Here is a 19,881-nt window from a genome sequence, read left to right as displayed (position 1 = left end):
TTTTCTTTATTTTCGGAAAATGGCACGGGTAACCTGCGGTTCTAAGAGGAACCTGTGCTGTGCAGGATACTGCTCCCCTGCGCTCACTCGGCAATTGACCAAAGAGGATGAAATTGCTGCCTTTAGCGAGGGCGCGCTGAGCCACCCCCCCCGCTGGGCTTCGGCAAACGCCGCCGGTGCCCAGAAGCCAGGCCAATTCGGAACCCTTTTTCATCCTTCTCTCTCACTGACTGGGCTGCTGCCTCCTTCTGTAGGACCTGAGATGTAATTCACAGGATGAATGGAAAGAGCACTCAGCAGAACCTTATTTACCCTGCAGGTGACATCAGGAAGCGTAATGTTGGATGAAACCCCACAAGGGCTCTGTTAACACCTAAGAAGATGCAGAATTGCTCCAGTGAGACATCTACCTGTATGCACAGGTGAGAAATGTGTTTTTCTTAAATAAGTGTCCCCTAATTGCGGAATAGCTGCAAGAGTCTGACTGCAACTGTGTGATCCAGTGAGCAGATCACTGAGTAAAACTGCGTATATATGAAACTGTTGAAGCACTTTGGCTTGAATAATCATGTTTTACGTAGATGCGAGCACTTTGGAAGCTCCCACAGTCCACACAGAACTGAAACACTACTTATTCATTCATTGCTCGGGATGTGTACATCGAGTACTTATTTTGTCATTTGTGGGCTTTTTTCTGCACTTGAGGTCAACGTTGAGTGAATGACAGTAAACTGTATTCTTTGTGTGTGTGTGTGTGTGTGTGTGTGTGTGTGTTGTTCTCACCTCCATCATGATTCTCTGGCGAAGGTCTTGCTGCGTCACAGACCATTCATCTTCATCAGTGACTAGAGAACCCTCTGTCTCATGGTCATTCCTGATGGATCAGAACAAGCCCGATACCTCACGCTCTCAGATTTAGTACAGAAAGCTACACTGCATGAAGGGCTTTAAATTCTAAGTGTATATAATAGATTACACAGAGTGGAAACTGGAGCTTAGAGGTGATGAGTCATGTAAAACAGGTTACATACCAAGGAGCTGGTGACTGGATCGATATATTTTGTGCTGGAAGGTGAAGACTCTGACCCAACAGTATCCGAGCCACATCTTTTGGATCGTAGCTGTCAAGGGTCTGTATAAGACAGACGTTACACGAATAGAATCACCATAAAGCAGGATCCTGAGAGGAGCAACCCACAACTTTAAGAGTCCACTGAACCAGGAGTACCTTTGAGCTGAGTAAAACCTGTGTGCTCAGGAGCTCATTGGTCCTTTTCTCTATTAGGCTTAGGTAGGTCATGATGTTGCTGTCCTTGATTTCTGTGGAGGAACCCAGCATGTCCTCGAGTGCAGAGAGGTCACAGTTCAGTTTCCGGAACATCCGATCCACTCCTGCAGAAAGGAAGTCTCTGTAATGACAGTTAACTTTTGTGTGTGTGTGTGTGTGTGTGTGTGTGTGTGTGTGTGTGTGTGTGTGTGTGTGTGGTATGTAGTCTGTGCAGGTAAGGTAGTCAGACCCTGAGTTTTGGGAACATCAAGCTGAGTGGCATGCAGAGATTTAGCTTGGATGTTAATGTGTAAAGGGAGTGTACTATAAATAAACTATGTAAATTGTATGCGTACTATATCAATTATACATATCCAAGTTTTCAAAAGGTACTTGTTTTTAGGAGCATTTTACCGCGTTTGACGGAACAGATAGACTGCAGCTGCAGTGTGTACCTGTTTTAATCTGCTCCAAGATGTTGTTGGCTGCTACAGCCTGGCTCTCATAGCTTTGTGCCTGTGCCTCTGCTTCCCTCTGCTGAATATCAGTGTCCCTCAAAAGCTTGTGGTACTTTGCTTCCTGGCTCTGCTCCTCCGCATGGAACTGGTCCATCTCCTGCTGGATCTGTCATTTTATATTAACCTGTTGTCAGCCCACACACCTTATTCACCGTGGTGTGTTACACTGCTAGATACACTACTTACAATGGGTCACTCATCCATACATGAGTGGAGCACACTCTCTCTGTCACTCACACACTATGGGTGAACATGGGAACATGGGAAAACAGCATGTTTTTGGACTGTGGGAGAAAACCAGACCACCTGGAGGAATCAGACATGGGGAGAACATGCAAACTCCACACAGACTGAGCGGGGAGCAAACCCACCTCCTCTTGCACCACCAACGCACTCTCAGACAGCAGCACTACTCGCTGTTCTATTATGGACTATACCTACTGTATATCCTGGCCTGAACAAGGTTTTTCCAGATGTATACCTTTTAAAATGGGTAAATCGCTTTATTCAAAAGTACCTGCAATGCAACCAAACATTCACGGCTTCACTTGTATACAGAGGCTTCTTTTATGAGAATTCTGACTTACGAGCAAATGTAACTTGTACACTTAAATTTGCACGACAAACTCTCAGTTCTCACAAGAAACACCTTTAGGAAGAACAGAAAATGAAATAATCGTGCATCTTGGTGACGTGTGAAGTATTACATAAGCCAAGCAGTCATCAGACTGCCGTGTGCCGCTCCCAAGCATCTCAAACAAACCTTGTGACTCCATCATTCATAGAAAAACACTTAAAGTAAAAGGGCTTTAAAGAGCTAAAAGTTGAAAAGAGAAAGGAAAACTTAGAATTATGGGTAATGATAAGTTCTTTTTCTGAAAATTATCTTTATGAGCAGATCTTGTGGAGGGAATTACATTCGTTATGGAAGGGAAGCCTGTGTTCTGTCTTAGTGGTGCCTCTAAACCGGCTGATGATGTCCCCCGTGTCTTACAAAAGCAACCTGACCTGCTCTATTTGGTCCCTCAGCGACTTGGCTTCATTGTTTTGCTCGATGATGTAGTTGAACAGGGCAAAATTTTGACCCTCAACTGCATGGATACAGAGAAAACAAAAGATCAAAATATTGCCAACGTTTTCCTATTACTGGCCACGAGATACTGCAGAGACCAAAGGTACCAGAAACCTCTTGAAACCATAAAGTCCATTTCAATTTTGCTGACGTGACGTCATTACGCATAAAATTATGACAGCGCCATGAAGGAAGTGTAATAAAATGTCATTATTATGATGGATGAGAAAAGCATGCTGTCATTTTTATGCGAGTGTAGTAAAAACAAGAGTAATCCTTTTGCTCACTTTATAGAGGATGAAACATGACGATGAGTTATTCTCTGGAAATGAGTTGTATGTCACATGATGGCATTTTCATAACTGATAGAGAAAAGTCTGAGGATCATATATTAACGGCTAGTGGGTGTGGAAACGTGCCTGTGTGCGGACTCACCCTGGATGAATTTAGATGCAAGCAAGTCCAGATTCTCCTCTCCAGTCACACTTTGAATCTTGTGAAAGACCTCCTCCAGAGAGTCCAGCATCTCCTCCCCTGGTTCCACTCTCTTGCGTTCCCTCTCCTCTAATGCTGCAGAAAAGACTTATCCTTCATCCAGACAAACATTTGCTTTTATACATTCCATGCCTCACCACAACCCACACATAAATATATCATAACTTGTGGAAATGGTGACAAAATGGAGAGGTAGATCTAACAAAACCTACCTGTGAGCTTGCAGCATGTGGCAGCTACCTTAGATTCTTTGATGAAAAATGTGTGGGGTTTGTAACATTTATGAGTGTAAAACAAAATCTTCCAGTTCGGTGCAAAACATCTTATTTGCAACCCTTATGCAGCTTGATGAACCGAACTGTCGGATGTATAGAAGCCACCTAAACTAATTTGCACACCTCTTACAGTTCTCCTGTTTTCACCCCATCGCTATTTGTCATACACCAGCAGTGTTGTAAAATGGGACATGTACTGTAGTATGTCACTGTGATTTTTGTAACGAAGCATAAATATCAAGTTCTCTCTGTAGAGTAATGGAAATATTTGAATCTACACTTGCGTCCATTTTCAGAAACCATTTGTTCGTTTTATGGTTGCCGTGATCAGGAATCGATCTGGTCAAACTGGAGTCAAACCATAAGGTTGGAGAAAGGGTACATACTGGACGCCCAGCCATCGCAGTGCAAATGTACGCACGGACAATTCTGATCCAGCAGTTCACCTGAAACACATCTGGACTTTGTGAGGAACCAGCATGCTGCCACAAATGGGGGGAAAACACGCATCGAAGGAGCCGAAAGAGCTGAATTTGAAGCCAAAACCCAAGAGCTACAAGGTTCAAGCACCACTTGTACTGCTACAATACTGATCGCCATGCCAAATAACCACATTTTTCTCATGTGTGTCTCACATCATCATACCTTGCCTGTGTGTGGGATCCAGGCTGTCTTCTCTGCTACTCCTCTCCTTACTCTTGGTGCTAATGAACTCCTTGAGGCGACGCTCGTGTGCAATGACGCTCTCCAGCTCCTTCATTTCCTCACTGTACTGGGCCAGGTCCTTGTCAGCCTTCTCCTTCAGCTGCACCATCTTGGACTGAGCCTCAACCCTGACGCAGAATAGAAGAGAGCGGCATTTGCATGCAAAAGTTTTCCTAAAACATGTGAGATGTTGTTTTTATGGCAAATGAAGGCTTCACCTTGCATCATAGGTCACCGTGGACTGGTTTATCATATCCCCAATGTCCCTGTGGACCTCCTGCAGCTCCTGAAACAGTTGAAGCAGAGAGTTTTTGCTTAAGCGCCTCTTTGCTTAGGTGTGATTCTTTCCTGGTTTGGACACATGAACCCTTACCTTGTCCAGTTTATACTGAAGCTGCTGGAACCAGATCCACTGCAACCGCAGAGCCTCCAGATCTTCCCTCAGCTGGGCGTTCTTGGTAAGCTGCTCATTAAATTGGACCAGGGCCTATAGCAGGGGCAGAAACAGCAATGACCAGGGATCAGCCCCATACCATCTTTCTGGCCTTTCAGCATTGATACATCATCTTATGTTATTCATTTATCTTACACCTTTCTCCAAAGCATCTTGCAATGTTATTCATACAGCTGGTTGATTCTACTGAAGCAGTTTAGGGTTAGTACCTTGCTCAAGGGTGCTACAGTTGGAGGTGGAATTCAAATCAGCAACCTTTGGATCCAAAGGTAGCAGCTCTAAACACTACACTACCAGCTTTCCCATCTTGGTGATACCATGAGGTGCTCACATGGTGCAGCTTGTTCTCCAAGGTGGCCTTCTGTTTCTCGAAGGCCTCAGACTTCTGTGTAGCATCCACAATGTTCCCAGTTCTCCTCAGCGTTGCCAGCTTCTTCTCCATCTTGATTATCTGTTCCACCAGGAAAGAGGACAAACAGGTGAACATTGTCGTTTCTCATGGACAGTAATATGTTTAATGGGCTTACCGAACAAAATTGTATTGCACAAAATAACTTTCTGTCCTGCCTCTTCTTGGAACCAATTCAATTCAATTTATTTTAATAGAGCTCTTCTTACACAGTAACACAGAGCCCTGAACAAAGGGATAAGAAATAAACAAATAAGACAGTTGACGAACTAGAGTAACACATTATCCATGATGTTACTGATGCTATAATTATGCCTACTGGCCACAGAGGAAAGAAGCAAAAACTCCCAACTGAAAGGCAAAGGAGAAGAAACCTTTAGGGGGTCCAAGTGCCAGTGACTGCCCACCCTCCTGGGATTCTAGATTAGAAAAGACTTTTATGTCAGTTTAGAACTAATAATAACATTTTGACTGAATGGTAACTTGATGTCCCAGTTCACAAAAGTACGTGTCGTCCAACGTGGTAGGCAGTCATCAGCTTCAGTCACATGGTCATCATCCAGTGACAGGTGTGTTCAATATACACCTGTCCCTCATATATCGGGAACAGGGTTCTTTTTGATCGTCATTCATTCACTTCATTAGTGAAATTCCAGTTTATAGGGGATGAAATTAGTGATCTAGCTGATGCTTTTCTCCAAAGTGCTTTCCAATGTTAAGCTAATATCCACTTTTACAGCTGGATCATTTTTGCTGAAGCAATGTACTGCAGGGCAAGTAGGTTGCTCCAGAGAGTGGCATGGCACTGGATGAAGTGTGTTTCACTATAGTAGGGCTGTGATTTCAGATGATGGGTTCAATCCCCGCTCAGTCTGTGTGGAGTTTGCATGTTCTCCCCATGTCTGCGTGGGTTTCCTCTGGGTGCTCTGGTTTCTTCCCACAGTCCAAATACATGCTGTTCAGGTTCACCCATGGTGGGTGAGTGATAGAGAGAATGTGTTCCACTGATGTATGGATGAGTGACCCAGTGTAAGTAGTGTAACTAGCAGTGTAAGTCACCATGGTGAATAAGGTGTGTGGGCTGATAACACTACAGAGAGTTCATTGGAAGGTGCTTTGGACAAAAGCGTCTGCTAAATAGATGAACGTAAACATAGCACCTCTTGCTCCAGCTGGCTGAGGGTTTCCCCTTGTCGCTCCAGCTGCTCATTGACCTCATCCTGCTGGTTCAGCAAGCGACGCATGGCTACATCCTGCTGCTGGAGGGAATGGCCTTGGGACACGTTCAGTCTGCATTGCAACTCCTTCTGCTCCTCCTGGAGCCTCTCTATCTCTAGTCTGCATCTCACACACATATGCAGATCCAGAAAAGGCTCAAAATTAAACACTCCTAAATACAGTATGCACTCATCCAATAAAAAGCTATGAACTCATACAAATAACACAGTGTACACACAAAGCCACATGGAAATTGTCAGATTTAACAATAAATGAACATATGAAGAGAACAGGCTCTGGGGTGTAAATGGTGTCGTTCGAAATTTTTTTGTGTGTATAGTTGACATGCACCGATGTACATAGACATACAAGTTTATACAGGCAGCTGGTAGTGTAGTGAGTAGAGCTGCTATCTTTAGATTCAAAGCCCTGTTCCTCATTGTAACAACCACCCGCTTTGACCCCTAAACTTTCCTCGGAGGTGGACTTTGTGATTTTTTTGCGCCCATGTGCGGGACTCCTACAGGGGGAGGGTGCTTCACTTTGCACTAGCCCCTCGCTTTACCATGGTGAACAGAGGAGACAGAGGAGGCTGGACCCAAGTACAGGATCGTTTATTCAGACCCAAAGGATTAGATGTGTTCTCTTGGTCGGGGACGGACAAATGGTCGGTTGATCGGCGAACTGAAGGCAAGGATCTGAAGTTGTGGTTGGGGGACAAGGCGGGCGGTCGTTACCAAGGAGACGTGAGCAGGACTGGGCAACAATGAGGGACAGGACATGGGAGAAGTAAGGTGAGGTAGTGGTGAGAGCGGAGAGGGACAGTTGTCTCAAGCGAGATTCCGCAACTGGTAAGTGGTCCAGTGGTGTCTTTTATAGCCAAGCGCTCCTGTTAAAGCCAGGTGCTGCTGACTGAGTTGTGGGCGTCATTGTGACATAATAAAATGTAGACAGATTGATGCTGTGAATTGTGTAGTCCAGGGACCTCACCGCTGAGTGCGGATTTGCTCTTGTGCCTGTATGGTGTACGCCTGCCGGTCTCCCTCCATGATCCGAAACTGCCTCTGTAATTTGGTCATCTCCACCTCGGCTGCACGACACACACACCCACACACCCACACACACACAGAAAACACAGAAACACTCTGAGTACCAGAGAGAAGTGTGTTGCAGGAGCAGGTCTTCAGTTATTCCAGTTATGAATTTCCCGAAAGAGACCACATACATACCAAGGTCGGTCTCACTTCTGTCGGAATGGATGCTCCTGGCTGACCGCCCTCGAGGCATGATGATCGATCTTACTACATAGGGACAGGAACAGGAGATCAAACCCAGTATCACAATGCAGGTCAGGTGAAAATGATCATTCAACAGCAAAACAGAAATGCTCATTGTAAGAAAGTACTGTCTGGCAGGACTCCTGTAAAAAAAATTAAACAAGTTTGGCATAAACAGTCATTAATGTTTAAATTTTTTTTTTTTTTGCCAAGCAGTTTACTTAATTCCTTAAAACTTAGGAACACTATGTAAGTGTTTTCCTATTTGTCTCAACAGCAAAGATTAACAAGAATACTGAACATGCTAACTTTTTTTAAATACAATATTCATGATCATCACAACTTATTGTTAATTTGGCAGTTAAAACAGGTTTCAGAGTTTGAAAACTGTCAAATCCTTCAGTCGTTTAATTAAATTATTTCATTTGGTTATCTCGCTAACAACTTGGAGTTGTTTTGCCCAAACTGTAAACAATGCAGAAAACACTGTCCATGTGAGGTTGTGCTTTTTCTGTACATATTGTTACATTCGTCTATGACAACAGTGTAAGATCAGTCATAGGGACTGCGGAGAGCAGCATCAACATGTCCCCTATCGATGTAGTGTTTTTTTTGCATGCTAATCTGTGTAACAGCCATAAATTAATTTTTCTCGCACATTTAACGCATGTTTATTCTGTATATGTCTAACAATGTTCATAACTACCTTTGAGACCACAGGATCACAGCAGTTCCTTCAATCTGAGGACTTCTTCTGTAGCATTTGCTGTGAGCATCTGTTCCTAAGAGACCCTGCCTGGTAGGCGGAGCTGACCTCATATGACCTTTGATCCACTAGTGTTAAAAATTACACCATAATGTTATCGAGCACGAGCGCCAGGAATTTGATTGCTGACCAATACCAGACCTCGACCTTGGAATTTCATTTATCCCCATGAGTCCCAGTGTGGCAAATGGGCTGCCATACTGGATTTCGTTAACCTAGTCCTTACATTTTTTAATATCTGAAGACAACTTACAAATGTTCCAACCCAGCATCTTTCAGGGATACAGAAATTTAGGTTCAACAGGGTCCGGATAGGTTAAATGAGACATAAACTAAAAAAGCAAATTACAAATTGGCCTTCTGGGTAAAATGCATACATGTCACATGACCCAGCAAGGGATAATTTTAAAAGAAGGAAAAATTTCTAATTAATACATATTCTCAACGACAGGTTAATCTAGTGTCAGGTTGAGGCTTCAACATTTGTTGTTAGCAACCATTTCCAAGAGACTCGACACGGTAGGCGGAGTCAACGTAATATGACCTTTGGCGCAACAGTGTAAAAATGCTGCCAAAATGTTATTACCAATGTGAGGGACAGCTGTGTACTACCTCTTACTGCCTAGACCAGACCTCAGCACTGGATTGGACTGTGACAAATGGATAACAGCACCACACCTTGTTTGCAATGTTGAGTCGTTAAGTTTTTGCTTAAGAAAACTTGTATATATTTGCAAAAGTGCTTTTCCTACACATGGTTTTTTCGAGTTGTACCAATGCTCGTGTCATAAACCTCTAATAACTTCTGCTGATGGGCTAAATCTGTCAAGTTGTTATTGAGCAAGAGTTTGTAGAGACAAGGTATTTTTATTTTCGGTCATTTTAAATTAGTTTTGATTTTAATGTAGTACAAAGGTAAAAAAGGTGAAATGAAAAAGTGAAAAAGATTTTTTTTGTTATAGCTGCTGTACATCCTAGATTTTTACAGAACTGAACCTTTACATAAATCAAGGAGCACCTGTATTATTAATCTTTTATTGAATGCACACATATGGAACAGTAAAAATTGGCAGAAACACTGCAAAACGTATGCGACAAATCAACCAGCAAACAGGAGGTTGTGGAGAAAAAGTATTTTTTTATTGCAAGTAATTCTGAAAGACTTCTGAAAATGCACTTTGAAGTTGAACACAAATGTGTTTCAGTCTCAGGTCTGCAGTGTGTACACAAAAAGTGTAAATGGATAGGGAACAAACGATGTTCTGTGACCCACAATTTCATTTTACATGGAAAATCATTGGACGGAGAACAATAAATCTAGACGCGATTTGACAAATACAACAAGCTGTTGCAGCTATAGCTTTTTCTATTATTAATGCACTGTACGAGTATATTTCGATTTGAAAAGTTGAAAATAGTGCAGATCTTTTTTGTTTATTACCATTTTGCATGAATTCATACACATTTGTTTAGACAGCCAGCACAGGCCAACTGTACTACCTCTAATTACTATGAAATTGAATAACAAATCATCTGTTGAAATGTACAACCAAAAGAGTTTGCTAAAGTAATTAATCTTTTTTGAGGACATTACACATTATTGTACACATTACACAGTTTTTAGCATAATATTTCTCAAATCATTAACTATATCAATTAAATTATGTGCTCCATGCATTTGCGCTTGCTGAATACAGTACTAGTATTAGTACTAGTACTAGTACAATTCTACTGGTCCTGATCCTTTTCAGAGGCGGGCGGGGTGGCCTCCAGGTAGATCCGGAAGTACTCTGTCGTGTTGAGATCTGGATTCCTCAGTAGCAGATAACATTTGGGAAGGAAGTAGGCAGCGACCAGTCCCGTGTTGCTGAATAGGATGGCAACCATCTGCGCAACTGACTTGTTCTTTTCATCCAGTCCTGTGTATATGGGAATGAAGACCACCCACACCACACAGTAAAACAGGGTGGAGAAGGTGACATCACGGGCCAGGTTGTACTGTCTGGATGGCTTCTTGGCCATGAAGGTGCACATAAAAGACAACAAAGCCAGCAGGCAGTTGTAACCCAGCATCAGACCCAGACCCACCATTGGGTCAACTGGGCAGCGCAAAAACTTTCTCACAAAGTTGATCTTCAAGGTGGAGAGGTAGACGGACAGCGACACCCCCTGCTGCACGAACCAGCCACAGAGGCTTGCTTGTACGCCGCAGCACGCCAACACCACCAGCCAGCTGCCGGGGCCACGCACCATCTCCAGATGGGTTGGAGTCTTTTCAGGGAACTCCATCACACAGACAATCTGAGGGAAGAGGCGACAGGGGACTGATCACCAATACCCCTATGATGCCAAATAATTTTAAATTTAAATTTTTGTCCAGTTCAACCTCAAGTATGCTTTCATAAATGTGAACAACTACACATTTTTATTGACATTTTATATTTTCAGTATGTACACTGATTTCACCTGCAGGGAAATGCCCAGGATGGTAGACAGGGTCACTGTGGCGAACATGGCACTCAGAGGCTGCTGCAGATGACACATCACGTTGGCTGGCTTGCCCAGGAACAGGAACACGCTAGCACACCCTCCTATTATGCCAAGTAGGGTTAGAATGCTCAGGGTGCCCCCCGCAGCACAAACCAAAGGGGTCCCACGATGATGCAGGAAGAGCAGGCCCACGGCCCCCTGGCACACTATCAGCGTCACTGCCACCACCGTCAGCCCCAGGGCCTCATAGCTGCTCCACGACAGAAATGTAAAAGTGGGCAGAGTGCAGTTGGTGCTGCGGACCGTGGACCATTGGCCTTGGGGACAGAGCGTGCACTGGATGTCCTCTGTCAGAACAACGGGAGATGTTTTCAGGAAGCTCTTCTACGACATTTTTCTACATTCCACGTGCAGCAATGTTTTTTTGCCAAGGTTCTACATGAATATTTGTTGGCGTTCTGGGTTGGATTTACTGAATGATTAATTTCCAAAGCTTGTCTTTTGCATGTATAGGGGCAGCTAACACCATAGTGGTTAAAGCTACTACATTTGGAGCCAAAGGTTTGAATCCAACCTCCAGCTGTAGTACCCTTGAGCAAGGTACTTACCCTGAATTGCTCCACTAAAATTACCCAGCTGTATAAATATGTAAATAACTCTAAGTATCTTAATGTTGTAAGCAGCTTGGGGGAAACGCATCACATATGTAAAAGAATAAATTTAATGTCTGATATGTGGGTGGCTGACTCACCAGTACGGTTCTGGAAGGTTCCTTCCTTGCAGTCAATGCAATCGAAGCAGCAAGACTGAAAGCCCTTGACACGACGAACCTGTCCAGATTCACAGTCTGCAGAGCAAGTGGACATAGGGACCTGTGTGATGGGTGAGTAGATGAGAGATCGTTCTCACACTTGGCGGTATGGTGTTAATAGATTCCCTAATACCTGGACCCTCCTGTGTTAAATACATAATGCAAATTACAGGTGAATTCTTATTTCGTTCTTTTTTTTCCTCATGTGCATAAGTACAAACATTTTCCTCATCAATGCAGTGAAACTATGCAGTGTGCTCAAGGTGTCTCACATAAATGTACATTTGTTAAGGATCCGAGTGCTTTGTGACGCAACGGTTACCTCCGAACTGTTGGTGTACCAGTTTATGAGAGACTGGTTGATCTTCAGGGTCTTGTAAAATTGCCCAATGTCTGTAAAGTTAAAGGTGCCGTTCTTCCAGTTCCATGTCAGGACGTCATACCCAACGTTTGGGTTCCCATCACTGTCAAACTGAAAGCGTTTGCCTTTTATGACGAAGGACACATTTCTCAGCACCTCCAAGAGCTGCGGCAATAAAGATACGAACGCATCCTGTTAATCTCTGTCTCGGAGGTTCTTTCGTTTTTGCTGCCTCGAGAAAGTTACCCACCTGCCAGGGGTAGATGGTGGACGGGCCCTTCTGGCAGCTGGCCGCATTGCAGTCAAGCAGCTGGTGAAGGGCGTAGGCAACGCTGTACACAGCCCTGTACACATTAAAGGCCGTCCGTTGCAGTACAGGTTGAGTAATCAAACTTATGTTGTTTGGGGAGAGGTTTGAGCAGCTGGGGCAAGGGTTCGCCATTGGGAAATAGTCCTCTTTCCACAGCAGCCCCTTTTCCCTCTCCTCTTTCATACGTGTGAAGAGCACCGTGACATAGCTGGTAAGCAGGCTGAGCTTTTGCGTGTTGTCAGTGAAGCCCAACACGGTGCCTATGCTCGCTATGTTAGGGAGGCTGATCACCAGGTCGCTGAGGGCCCAGGCCGAGCTGGCCACCCACACACCCGTCATGTTCCTTTGAATCACCTGACCAGGAGTAAAGGAGGCAGTCTCAGTGCTCAAGGTCCAGCAGCAGACATCTCTTCAGTGTCCTTAAAGTTGCCTTTTCGCTATGCTGCTTAGTCCTTAAGCATGTGTTTAAATTCTACTAAATTATGGATAAAATTAAAATTGCTGACAGATCACTGCTGTTGAAGCTGTTGATCACTGCTGTTGATGGAACCATGAACCTACTGGAAGGATGTTCTTAAAAGACAACTGCACTGGAAAAAAATGCTTTCCAAACAGTGAGAACCGTATATGAATCCTTTGTGACATAAGGCATGGTAAACTACAACAAAGTGAATAGGAATACTCAATATAAATACGAGGGTGGCTATGAGCGGCAAGAGTCTTCATCACACATTGCAGTGACGCACGGTGAAAGGAGCTCATGCGAAGCCACTCACCTGGGAGAAGAAGATCTGGGAAGGATTAGGAAGGGCAAAGACCACCACCACACCAACTTTGGCGTTGTAGATGCCATCCAGTATATCCAATACCACGGGCATAGGGTCACTGTAGACAGGGATGAGGCCCTCATAAGCAACGCAGATAGAGTTGTCTGCCGCCAGTGAGGACACCTCTGCTTGCCCTTGCTTGCCGTACTCGTCTTCGCTGCCCACCACAGCCACCCAGTTCCAGCTGAATTTCTTCAGCAGGTCCACGATAGCAGCTGCCTGCCACTGGTCACTGGGAACCGTGCGCAGGAAGGATGGGTACTGTACCTTGTCACTGAACGTGTCACTGGTGGCTCCATAACTGACCTGCGTACAGTGACATAAACAACGATACTGCCCCAGGTGACACAGCAACTGATCTGGGAATTATAGAATCAACATGACTGACAGTTTGTTAAAATTCATCATTTTTTATTATAATAGTATTCTAAGTGATCTTGGTGACATAATTAAGTCTATAATTACAGTGTATTTACCCATGTGGTGTTTAAGTAATTGTGGAAGGCTTTAAACAAATGATTGTTGCCGTCATTAGCCTTGTTAAAATTGCGGTGTCAGTGAAATGTAAAATGTGGGGTAAATCCTTGTACTTGGGCCCACCTGTGGCATCATGAAGAAACCTAGAAGCTTTCCAATGATAGTGACCATCTCAGAGGTTTGGGGTCCGATGATTGCCATGGCCCGTGCGTTGTAGTCCGTGTAGTTGCATAACACACTGACGTTCTCAGACAAGCCATTGGTCAGGAAGAACATGGTGGGTTTCACGATGATGAACGACTGCCTACAAGTGTCAAAGATCTCGAAGCCCAGCGTAACATTGGGGAGCAAATGTGGTGTAGCATTGATCTCGTCAACTGTGTACTTCATAACCAGAGCGAGACCCAGGCCATTTGGATTTATGCTGTTGAATGAAAAGCAAAATCGGTCTTGCAAAGAGAACCTCGCAAAACTATTGATTGATTAATTGTGTCTTTAATATTATTTATCTGAATAGTTTGTGTCGTTCATTCAGCAAATAAAAAAATACAGATACATGTGATTATCCACAGGAAAAAAACAATTCATAATAAATATAAAAGGACATTTTTAAGAGAAGTGAGTAATATCTCTTCCATAAAATTAATTGAGGGCCACGCAATGTTGCATTCTTTGTTCTAGAATGTTCTCCTCAGACAGATGTTATGAAAAGCCGTCTGGCTACTGTTACCTGTCACAGCGAATGCTGTTAGGTCCTAGATTTTGGCTCCAGTTTGCAGTGAGGTCATTGATGGGAAAGAGCCCACCTAGCAGTATGTTTCCAGATGAACTAAATAGGTTTGTGGTGATGTTCTGGAACCACCCTGGCTGATCGTTGCAATGACCAGGTCGAAATAACCAGGACAGAAGCAGAAGTCTCAGCAGAAAGTCCATTCTGGAGGCACTTCTGGAGGTCAGCAGTGGGGACTGAGAATTTCAGTGTATTGACAGTTAAAAAGGTTTACAACAAGGAGGGACTATGGAGGAGATGCTATGTGCTGGAAGGTCAAGAGAAGGAAATGGAAGAGGAGATGAGGAAGAGACACTGATGACACTGATGTAATGCTAGAGCTGGAGGAGGAACTGGAAGACCTGCAGACAATTGGTATAGTTCCAATCAGACATTAAGCAAGTGGAGCTGAGCAGAAGGTTGTACCAGACATACCCAAGACAAGAGTTGAGTGCTGTGGGTCTCACCTTAATTCTGAGCTCTTCGTCGATGTGTGGTGCAGAGCAGCGTGATGTGATGATCACCTTGTGTCTCTTAACTGAAATGTTCTGGGACTTCTTCTCACGCCAGACATGAGTCAGGCAGCAGGTGCAACCCATGGCGTGCAAAGTCAAATCAGCGGTTGACAGGAAGCTCCTCGAACTCAGTGGGTTTTTGCCTGAGAACTGCCCAATTACCAGCCATGGAAAACAAAGGAGGAGCAATGAAAGCAATGTTACGTTCATGAATCTTTTCAGTCACTTTTATATCTTCATCAGTAAGTTATGTCCGTCTGTGGTATAGACTTATCCCTGCTCACATCAGTTAGAATGTGAGACATTCTGGTTTTATTTAAAGTGCTGTTCTTGTATAATAATTATTGTATAATGTACTATCCACATTACCATTAAAGTCAGAGGTATGGTTATGGTAGCGGTGACATAGTCTCATCCATGGTAAGGTAGCAAACAGTGTAACTGGATTGTTGGTAGTGTAGTGCTTAAAGCTGCTCCCTTTGGATCCAAAGGTCACAGGTTTGAATCTCAGCTCTAGTACCTTTAAGCAAGATATTTACCTGACGTTGTATAGATGGCTAAACTGATTTGATTTACCCCATACATCACTTTCTCCAAAGTGATTTACAGTTTTAATCTACCTACAATTGTTTACTCATTTATACAGGTGGGTAATTTTACTGGAACAATTTAGTATAAGTACCTTGCTCAAGGGTACTACAGCTGGAGGTGAGATTTAAACCTGTGATCTTTGAGTCTAAAGGCAGCAAGCAGCTCTACCAACTACACTACTGGCTGTCCCCACAGTAAACCACTTAAACAATGATATAGTCAATAGTGCATCATTATGTTACCAATGACATCAATATGAAAGAACCAGGGTGTTTTTGCCAAATGGTAAAAGATTCAGTTAGCCTGTATATCTCAGAACTATGGTGTGTACTATAGTAGGATGTTGTATGTTTTGATGCAGTATCACATTAATGGACATACATCCTCTCTTTTATTCCTTGTTGTGCGTCAGTTCTGTCTGCATTTGCATATTTTTTGCCTTTGGTCTGAATTTGTTTGTCATTATTTTCTTTAATGTATCAGTCAAACAAAAAAGCCGTTGTGGTGACTAATAATCTCACCGCAAAGCACTCTCAGGTGTGACTTCTCCTCTGGCTGAGGGATCGCTGCAAAATGAACACATTACATTATACAGGAAATTGTTATAGTCTGCAGCAGTGGAGGAGCAGGAATACTGGTAGCCTTATACATAACCAAATACACACACACACACACACACACACACACTGAAGCCACTTGTCCCAAGTGGGGTCACAGTGAACCAGAGCCTAACCTGGCAATATAGGGCATAAGGCTAGAGGGGAAGGGGACACACCCAGGACAGGACGCCATTCCATCACAAGGCACCCCGAGCAGGACTCAAACCCCAGAACTGCCAAAGAGCAGCACCCAACCAAACCTGCTGTGCCACCGCACGCCCTTTGACCCCAGAATAGGTGTAATTTTGCTTAAAATTAAATCAGTTCCCATCACAAGGCACCACAAGCAACACTCGAACCCCAGACCCACCACAGAGAAGGACTTGGTCAATCCCACTGCACCACCCAACCCTTTACCCTTCACCCTGCAACCCAATATAATCTCCTGTTAATGTTCAAAATGTGTTCAAATAATTGTTCAATGTTCAAATCTATCACTATAACATTTATCAAGAATTGATTTAGAAATTGATTACTTATTTACTTACTTAACCACTAATCTTCAGTTTTATTCATTGACCCGTGCTGAAATAAAACGTCAAAATAATATGGATATCACAACTGCGGTGTTACAGGCCTGCCGAACTTTCGTGTTTTTATGCAGTACTGATGTGATAAATGTCTGCACAACATTTTGGTCCAGTCTATACAGCGACTGATCATTTTATCAGTCCTGGTGAGTTTTCAGACACTGCGTCTGTGGTTCTTAGTTTGCAGCATCGTCCACATCGAATATTTCTTGGGTTGCGGTACCTGAGGAGCACGTTTAAAATCGTACCTGTGCGACTGAGTGGCATTACCCTCGAGGTGAGTACCGTGTAGCACACGCTGCAAAATATCCGACACAAAAAGTATTGTTACTGAAACAGCAGTTTGGTTAATATGTAAATGAGCTAATTAAATTTCTTAAAAAGTCAACATTCTGTATTCTGGTGATATTTAGCCATTTATGGTTTCACTACTGGTTTTGCAATTTATCATGTACCAGTCATCCAGCCTTAGCCTATTATTTGAATATGCACTCTGGAATTTCAATAATGATGTATTAATATATGTATCTTATACTAATTATCAGCAAAAAGTGCAAAGCTTACAGTGTCACTGTGCTCAACATTATTTTGACCTAAGGTTACATTTTTCAACATCATCTAGGCTGGCACATTTGAGTGTTTTTTTAAATTAATCTGAACATCCATTTTTAAATAGTCAGATGCAAAGTATTCCCCATCAAGAAAGGTTTAAATGTGAGTCCTGTAGGAAAATTAGGAAGTAAGAGCTGCGAGTCAATTTAGACAAATGAAAAAGTGAGAGAAAATCAGTGCCAGAAACAATAAGCATCTTTTATAAAAATGTGATTTTCATGTAACCTTTACACACAGCTAATACTTTACCTGCATTTTCAGGTTTGTTTTATTGTATGGGCACACAAATTGCTATTTGAAAACAGCAGCTCTTCAAAACCAATGACTGCTAACAAAGCTGAATTGTATATACTGTACCGCCAGGCCTCCCAGTTCTCAAGTTTTGCTCTACAAAACAATGTGTGAGTGTGTGTTTTGTTATAAAAGCAGCTCATGGCAGGAATCTCCTTCCTTATAGCCTGTATTTCCCACACAAGATATACATACAATATTCTTCACTTAATATATTACCCTTATATATATTATCTGACACTTTTCTCCATAGTGACTCGCACTGTTAGTTTACCTATAATTATTTACCCATCTGGGTAGTTGAGGACAAGTACCGTAGTCAAGGGTACTACAGCCAGAGGTGAGAGTCAAACCTGTGATGTTTAGGACCAAAGGCAGCAGCTCTAACCACTACAATACCAGCTGTCTCTGTTTATGAAGGTCTGAGAATCTGTGTTGGTGTTATTATACTTGTAGTATTCTGTATACAAATATTTTCAGCTTTTAGTAGTCTAGTGCATAGAACTGCTGTGTTTCACACACACACACGCACAGACACACCTTCTGAACCGCTTGTCCCATACGGGGTTGCGGGGAGCTGGAGCCTAACCCGGCTACACAGGGCATAAGTCTGGAGGGGGAGGGGACACACCCAGGACGGGATGCCAGTCTATAGCAAGGCACCCCAAGCAGGACTTGAACCCCAGATCTACCAGAAAGTAGGACCCGACCAAACCCGCTGCACCACCCTACCCCCCCAAGCCAGAACTTACAGGTTCAAATCCCACCTCCAGCTCTTGTACCCTTGTGCAAAATATGTGGCATCAATTACTCCACTGAACTTCTCAGCAGTGCAAATTATTGTAAGTTGTGTTGGAGAAAAGCGTCATTTAATTGAATGAATGTGAATATAACGCGAAAACACAGGCGCACATGGCCCTTCTCAGATCCAGGCCATAGAGTAACGAGCACTAGGGGGCAGGAGTGAGTTTATTTCAAAGTGGTTCTGAAAAAGTCCAGATTAATAGACTGAAACTGGACCCTTTCACTACTCATTTGTTCATTTATGACAGCGATAAGAGGATGTCAGTGGGCTGGGGGTTTGTTTGGTCTGCAGTTATGCCCTTAGACACAGATCAAGGACTGGGAGCATGATCAGCCTGCGTGTGTTTGAGCAGCTGTTTTGCAGGTGGTCGTGTGTGTGTGTGTGTGTGTGTGTGTGTGTGTGCTCAAGGGGTCCACAAACACAGCTTTGTTCTGTAAGCTCATAACGGGTGTCACACTGCTTTTGGAGGAAAGGGAAGAGTGGGAGAGCTTGTCTCAGAGCACCGAACAGTATTTCCAGGTAAATTCAAGTTGGTGTTACTCCATGGATGTCCTACAGTTTATTTTCCGCATTATATATTATATCGTTGGAGAAGTGCTCAGGTTACAATATTTTCTTGTCTTCAATATTTGTGGCTTATTATTTCACATTCTCAAGTCCAGGTCTTGTGGTATTACACCTTAAAGAAAACTGTGGTTAATGATGAGTGTTAGCTGATGCCTTTATGCGTCATGCTCTTGTAAATGCCATGTGGTTAGTTCTGTGTGTGTGTGTGTGTGTGTGTGTGTGTGTGTGTGTGTGTGTGTGTGTGTGTGTGTGTGTGAATTGATGTCATGTGTTAGCACCCTGCCTCTGCCTCCTCAGCTCCGCCTGGGCTGCAGGGCCCCCTGCATGCATTCCGGGTCCTTGCAGAGCAACGGAACCAGTGTGTTCCTCGGCTTTCGGTGGCCTGAGAATGCCTCGATGATCCCCACGCTAATCTGAGTCCTTGGCGGAGGAACACTGAGCCCATTGATGAAACGCAGCCACGGACAAATTATGAACCAGCCTCTCTGGAAAAGACGAGCCTTCTGGCCGCACAACGCTGAAATGTCACCGCGTCCCTTGATTCCGAGGCCCTTTGAGACATGCACGGCAGCACGCTGTCACACAGAAAGTGTGTGTGGATGTAGGTGACAGCAGCAAGTCCAGCGGATAAACCCTCCTCTCACGAGGTGGCGTTCGTGGTGCCAGTATGTTTTTGGACGTGCTGCATGAACTCCGCATCTTTGACGATAAGGGTTAAATAGACTCGTGTCCTGCTTCCCTTTGGCTGTCCAACCTGTTTTTCTGGCTGGCAGTGTGTGTATGCATGTGTGTTTGTGTAAGTAAGTGTGC

The 19,881-nt window shown here is 43.7% G+C and overlaps 2 protein-coding genes across 2 annotated transcripts; both read right to left on the bottom strand.

The window, feature by feature from the left end:
• Positions 1-122: 122 nt before the first annotated feature.
• On the bottom strand, positions 123-7,700 carry odad1 (outer dynein arm docking complex subunit 1). Its single transcript, XM_018725394.1, has 14 exons — positions 7,643-7,700; positions 7,404-7,503; positions 6,356-6,533; positions 5,118-5,237; positions 4,706-4,819; positions 4,551-4,618; positions 4,273-4,460; positions 3,293-3,427; positions 2,794-2,876; positions 1,723-1,891; positions 1,229-1,392; positions 1,032-1,132; positions 784-874; positions 123-257 (listed from the first exon to the last, which is right to left on the bottom strand). Exons 1-14 carry the CDS (start codon positions 7,698-7,700, stop codon positions 123-125), a joined length of 1,704 nt encoding a protein of 567 aa, XP_018580910.1.
• A 2,484-nt stretch (positions 7,701-10,184) lies between these two features.
• Positions 10,185-14,665, bottom strand: tas1r3 (taste receptor, type 1, member 3). The gene is made up of 8 exons (XM_029247953.1): positions 14,463-14,665; positions 13,856-14,156; positions 13,205-13,561; positions 12,369-12,782; positions 12,080-12,283; positions 11,698-11,818; positions 10,923-11,293; positions 10,185-10,757 (listed from the first exon to the last, which is right to left on the bottom strand). Exons 1-8 carry the CDS (start codon positions 14,663-14,665, stop codon positions 10,185-10,187), a joined length of 2,544 nt encoding a protein of 847 aa, XP_029103786.1.
• Positions 14,666-19,881: the final 5,216 nt, after the last annotated feature.

The sequence above is a fragment of the Scleropages formosus genome, chromosome 22 (genome assembly GCF_900964775.1).
Source record: "Scleropages formosus chromosome 22, fSclFor1.1, whole genome shotgun sequence".
Lineage (NCBI taxonomy): Eukaryota > Metazoa > Chordata > Actinopteri > Osteoglossiformes > Osteoglossidae > Scleropages > Scleropages formosus.
Note: the sequence above shows the minus strand (reverse complement) of the source record. Positions and strands in the feature narration are given on the sequence as shown.